Source organism: Phoenix dactylifera, chromosome 9 (assembly GCF_051530095.1).
Source record: "Phoenix dactylifera cultivar Ajwa chromosome 9, Ajwa_hap1_PhDact_Kaust_v1.1, whole genome shotgun sequence".
NCBI classification, from domain to species: domain Eukaryota; kingdom Viridiplantae; phylum Streptophyta; class Magnoliopsida; order Arecales; family Arecaceae; genus Phoenix; species Phoenix dactylifera.
The window spans coordinates 3271899-3277999 of NC_143198.1; the positions used below are offsets into that span (position 1 = coordinate 3271899).

General features: G+C 46.3%; 2 protein-coding genes across 2 annotated transcripts; one reads left to right on the plus strand and one right to left on the minus strand.

Moving 5' to 3' along the window:
- Positions 1-211: 211 nt before the first annotated feature.
- On the minus strand, positions 212-2772 carry LOC103699120 (cytochrome P450 81Q32-like). The gene is made up of 2 exons (XM_039115755.3): positions 1806-2772; positions 212-970 (listed from the first exon to the last, which is right to left on the minus strand). The coding sequence occupies exons 1-2, from the start codon at positions 2709-2711 to the stop codon at positions 356-358; spliced, it is 1521 nt and encodes a 506-aa protein (XP_038971683.3). The 5' UTR covers positions 2712-2772; the 3' UTR covers positions 212-355.
- A 394-nt stretch (positions 2773-3166) lies between these two features.
- Positions 3167-4047, plus strand: LOC149752783 ((+)-piperitol/(+)-sesamin synthase CYP81Q2-like). Its single transcript, XM_089925224.1, has one exon. The coding sequence runs from the start codon at positions 3270-3272 to the stop codon at positions 3840-3842; it is 573 nt and encodes a 190-aa protein (XP_089781350.1). The 5' UTR covers positions 3167-3269; the 3' UTR covers positions 3843-4047.
- Positions 4048-6101: the final 2054 nt, after the last annotated feature.

The following is a 6101-nucleotide window of genomic DNA, read 5'->3' on the forward strand; positions in this document are numbered from 1 at the left end:
AATAAAAACAAAATCCTAAATCACTAGAGAGATCAACAAAAGCAATTGAAATAAGGAGGAGTAACTTATATGCTAAAACAGACTATGCCAATTCAGTAAAGCAGATGTAGTAGCAATATGAAAGAAGTTTGCTACGAATGGCCGGCCAGTAAGTAGCACAACTTCTTTCAAATTAATGCATTAATTCTCACCTCACTAAACAGACAATAAATTAGCCAAATAAAACCATTGCACTCAATTAGATTTCATCCCTCTATGCTTCACTGTTTTGCAGCTTATGCATATATTTCACATAAATTTAAAGTACGGATACATCATAAAAGTAGTTATTGTAGGGACATAAATGTGAGCATGGTCATATTTGAGAAAGAACGTCGGTCATGTTTCCACATGGCTTGTACAAGGCCTCCAAGGGTTCAGCCTTGGGCATGGTGAGCCCCAAGCCTTCAGTCATGTCCACCTCCTCCTCCCCCGTTCTCTTCCACTCAAAACACTGAATCAGAGACCCCAAGGCTAACCCCATAGTTCTCATGGCCAAGCCCTCCCCCGGGCACCTCCTCCTTCCACACCCAAAGGGGATGTTCTTGTATCCCTCCCCCTCTCCTTCATCAAACCTCTCTGGCCAAAACTCGAAGGGATTCGTCCATAGCTGTGGGTCCCTTTGTATCGCATAAGCATTAACCAATAACATCGTGCCGCGTGGAACACTATATCCCTGTACGACACACTGCTCGGATGACTCGTGCGGCAGGAGAAGAGGGCCTGCTGGGAATAGACGAAGGGTTTCTTTGATGACATTCTGGAGGTAGTGGAGATTGGGAAGGTCATGGTCGGTGACCAAGCGGGCGTGACCCACTTGCGTGTCTATCTCGACTTTGGCCTTCTTTAATGCCTCTGGATGATTAAGAAGCAAAGCCAATGCCCACTCCATGGTTCCAGCAGAAGTGTCCGTTCCCGCTGATATTAGGTTCTGAAATAAAATGATAGTCATTGTTAGATGTGCGAAAACGAGATAAATAAAATCATTAGATGAAGCCCACCAAGGTCCTATTTTTTTGTTTTTTTTCCTGCAAAGTAATTTGAAGAAGATGTTGTTTTTGATCCCAGATATAGCCCACACTGACCTGACACCAATTTTTATTATTATAGGATATTAATCTTGGTTCTGGATTCAAAATAAGGGCCTCCAATATGGTCAAGGGGTATGGATGAGCTTCGTATCTTATTTTATTGTATTTCAAATAGGAGATAACAATCATCCTAATCACCGTAATTGTCTCCGATGGATGAGATATGTTATAAAGTAATACCTCATGAACTTTGTTCCTAACTCATCCAGGAGCGTTTGTGAGGTACTTCTCCTCACCAAGTTTAATTACTCGAAGATGGAGTCTGGTTGTGCTACTCGTAGGTATATCGACCTAGGAGCACATGCCGTTTTTATTTCCTAGCATGGTTAGGTATCAATTGCTTGGACTTAATTTGTTTCTGTAACTGTATTTTAATGTTAGTCGCACATTCATGGATTATACATTAATTTATTTAGTGGTTGGTATTTTATGGAGGATGGAGAAGTACCACGCCAGCATATTTGAGTTTTAATGAATGTCACCTTCCCACCTTAATTTCTTGCCATAATCGGTGGAGGCAGAAAAATAAACAAAGAAGGAATTCTATTCATTTAAACCTTTTTTCCCCCATCTCTCTCACGGGGAAAAACTTCCACTGTAGAGAACAGTTTGAATAGAGTTTATGATTCTCGGTGAGAGAAGTAGATCGAATCAAAGAAGTTACTATGAACGTACCAGAATTATTCCTTTGATGATCTCGTCCGTGTAGTAACCAGGCTCGGCCTCCTGCATCTCCAACATAACATCGATAATAGTTTTCTTTCCCTCCTCTCTTCCCCTCTTCTTTCTTCGCTCCTCCACCATCTCTTGGAACAACTCGTCCATCTCCCTCGCTAACCTCGCCATCCTTTTCTCGGCACTGTTCCACCCTGCCCACCTCACCCATGGCAAGAAGTCCTCCAAAGTCGATGCCCCGCCCACCAAAAACGCCTCCTCGATAACTCGCCGGAACCGCCGCCCCTCCTCTGCCACCTCCGTGGCCTCCGCCCCGTAGTACCTCCTCCCGGCTATCATCTGCATGGCCACATTAAACGTCAGCTCCGAGAACCTCGACTTCATCTCCACCTTCCTGAACTCGGCTCTATCTCCGTCGCCGAAGAGGTGGCGGAGGAGCGACCGGACCTCAGCAGCACGGGAGGCAGAGAAGGCAGCAACTCGGGCGGGGGAGAAGATCTCGAGGGTGGCGATGCGGCGGAGGTTGCGCCAGTGGGGGCCGTAGGGGGAGGCGCCGAGGGTGGTGCAGTCGTAGCCGAAGTACTTGCTGGAGAGGATCTGGGGGCGGTTGGCGAAGGTGATGTCATTGACGGTGAAGCAGTCCTCGGCGGCGGAGGGGGAGGAGACGAGGAGGACGGGGCGGGAGCCGAAGCGGAGGAGGAGGAGAGGGCCGTGGCGGGCGGAGATGGCGGAGAGGGTGCGGTGGATGGGCTGGCGGAGGAGGTGGAGGTGGCCGACGACGGGGAGGGCGAGGGGACCGGTGGGTGGACATCGGAGACGGGCGTTCTTGGATTGGAAGAAGCTTTTGGAAGTAAAGAGGAGGGCCAAGAAGAGCACCGCACAGTAGTAGAAGGTGGCCGTTTCCATTTCCTTTGATCTCCGCCACGGGACTGCCTCCGCGTCCTCCTTATCCCTTCGTTTGCGTGTAAGGCGGACTTCAAGCCGATGTGATGTAAGCGATGACGATATATAGTTTTTTGTGTTTGACTTAACACTCGGTCCTTTTTTTGGAAGGAAAGAGGGGGGATGAACAAATTATTGTTATTTTTTAACCAGCTAGCTAGATCTATAAGCGGTTCATTGCAGATTTTAGCATAATAAAATGATGTTCAAATAAATAAAAATCATTTTTTAAGTACCAAAGCAAATGACCCAGGAAATTAAATATCTTGCATATTAAAGTATTTTTCATATTTGGTTTATCCACTGACATTGCAGAACCTGATTGGGGACTAAAGGGCTTGGGGAACACGTACGACTCCAGCGCATGAACAAGCTTTTAGAATAATTGTTCATGAGCGCACGTAATTCTACTACTTGAATCATTATTTTTTGCTAAATTCTTTCTGAAATTAATTATCTGGATCACTGCAGGTGCCGTTAGCGGCCGGCACGGATACTACGGCTGTAACAATAGAGTGGGCCATGTCGCTCCTGCTGAACCACCCAGAGGCATTGAAGAAGGCCAGAGAAGAGCTCGACCTCCAGGTCGGACAAGACCGCCTCGTAGACGAATCGGACCTCCCCAAGCTCCCATTCCTCCACGCCGTCATCAACGAGACTCTCCGGCTGTTCCCTCCAGCTCCGATCCTTGCACCCCACGAGTCGTCGGAGGACTGCATCGTCGGAGGCTACCGCGTGCCGCGCGGCACAGTTTTGCTCGTCAACTTGTGGGCGATCCAGAGGGACCCCAAGCTCTGGCCGGAGCCGACCAGCTTCAGGCCGGAGAGGCTTCTGGAAGCTGGAAGGGAGAAGGAGCATGGGATGCTGCCGTTTGGGTTGGGGAGAAGAGGGTGTCCCGGCGAGGGCCTGGCCATGCGCGTGGTGGGGCTGGCGCTGGGGGCCTTGGTCCAGTGCTTTGAGTGGGACTGCAGTGGCGATCCAGTGGATTTGAGCGAGGGAGCAGGGATCACCGTGCCCAAGGCCGTGCCTTTGGTGGCAGGGTATAAGCCAAGGCCGTTTGCGACAAGCCTGGTTGACGAGAAAGTTGAAGGTTAGCAACTACGGCCAAACCTGTTTGGAGTTCGAAACAGCTCTGTCTTGACGGTGTGATGCCTTGCTTAGCAGCAGGCAGACGAGGCTACTTGGTCTCGGTTTACAGTTTCAGTTGAAGCTTTTTCTCTTTTTTTTGCATGGAGACAATGGAATTGCACTATATTTTTCAGTTTGGGGTTCTTAATATATACATTCCAAGTTTCTGGAAGATTATAAGTTTAATACCACTTTCAGGTTCCTTGCCCATTTGCTATGAGAACTCTTAATAGAGAACCATATACATCACTACAGCAAATGTGAGTTTTGCCGACTGTGTTTTCTCGACGCTAGGGGGAAGCGTCGGAAAAGTTTAGCTCAACACCAACCTTTGCCGACGCTTCTCCCTTGCATCGGTAAAGCTCCAGAAGTGACGACGCTCTAAAGCGTCGTTAAAACATTTAGAAACGACGACGCTTAAAAGCGTCGTTAAAAAATATAAAACCCTCCCAACCGCTCGCCCAGCCCCCTTCTCTCACCCTCTCTCGGTCGATGCCCTAGCTGCGCGTCGACATCAAACTGATCTCACCTCCATCCCGAGCCCCGATCGGCAATCGAAGATTTTGCTTCCCGGCCACCGTCGACCTTGCCCTCATATGAGGTAAGCTTCCTCCTTCTCCTCCTCCTCTTTGTTTTCTTCTTATTTTTAACGCTCGCCCAACCTCCTCTCCTCATCCTCTCTCGGTCGATGCCCTAGCTGCGTGCCGACAGCAAACTGATCTCACCTCCATCCCGAGCCCCGATCGACGATCGAAGATTCCGCTGCCTCGCCGCCGTCGACCTTGCCCTCGTCTGAGGTCAGCCTCCTCCTCCTCCTTCATTACCGGTTTCCTAAAGTGGCATGGAGTTTGATGATGATCTCCTCCTCCTCCTTCGAAATGTTGCCTCCCTTGAGGTCAGCTCTGAGGTAGTTTATCCACCTTAGCCTGCAGCTCTTGCCGCACCTCAACATGCCTTCCAGACCCCCACAAACCAACAAATAATTAGTATAACATCATCTGGGGCGTCTTGAGCGATCGAGCCAGCTCGATTTGAGCCTTGGAAAAGGAAAACTAGAGAAGAAAACAGTGCTTTCTAAGTTTAGAGCTTCGTATACCTGCATTCTTAGGCAAGGACCTCCAGGACCCTTCTCCATTGGCCGCAATGTACTTGATCAGTATCTCATCCTCCTCTGCCGTCCACCTCCTCTTCTTCAGCCCCACCTTCTCACAGCATGCAAGGAGCTCTTCCCATTTCTTTCTCTAGTTAGTGCGAAGAGCCCAAGAGAGAAGAGGCTGCCGCGAGCACATCACCTGGGTCCAAAAGCGTGGGTGTGGATGTGAGGCTTGAGAGTTTGAGGAATAGTTAGACTCAAGTAGGATCCAGTCAAAATCTGCTGAATGGAAGTCTTTCAAATGTGCCAACCAGAACGGTCAGTACATTGTGTTGTTGATAGATATGACATTGTGTTCTTTTTAATTTTTTTAATAATTGTTTGAAAAGATTATTTAAAATGGCCTATAAGACCATTGATGCCTCTATGTTCTCATGCCGGCGATTTTTTAGAATGACCTGTCCTCAGTGTTTGTAAAGGTTGATGATTCATGAGGCCTCAAACTAAGGATTTGATTTAGTTTAGCACCCTTTCACTTTAATATGACTACTTTTAGTAGCACATGCAACAATAATGCAATGGATCAATATCCCTTTTTTATACCATGAGTTCGTATTGGTGATTCATACCCTAATTTTATTTATTATTATTTTTATATTAGTTGCAATTCAATCAGTATTTTAATAGAATGGACAAAAGTTGGATAAATAAGTCGAGATCTAGTGCCGAATATTTAAATAGAGTTCAGAATTTCGTTAAATTTGCTTTTGAGAAATCTAAAATGAATAGGAATATTTTTTGTCCATGTCAAAAATGTATAAATTGTTTTACTATGTCTCCACAAACTGTTGAAGAACATTTGGTATGGAATGGTTTTCTGAAGGGTTATACGGAATGGATATTTTATGGAGAGTCTAAATTATTGTCTTCATCTAACCAACCCTTAATTATGGAACACACTGCTAAGAAAATTTGCAGTCTCAGCTTGCGAATATTTCATCTATGTTACAACGATTTCTTCCTTCTCAGGTAAATAACTATATATATTTGAATACTTTATATATTATCAATTATGATATATGTGTTAATATATCACATTATTTCTAACTTCTAAGGTTTCTCTTTTTTTTTTT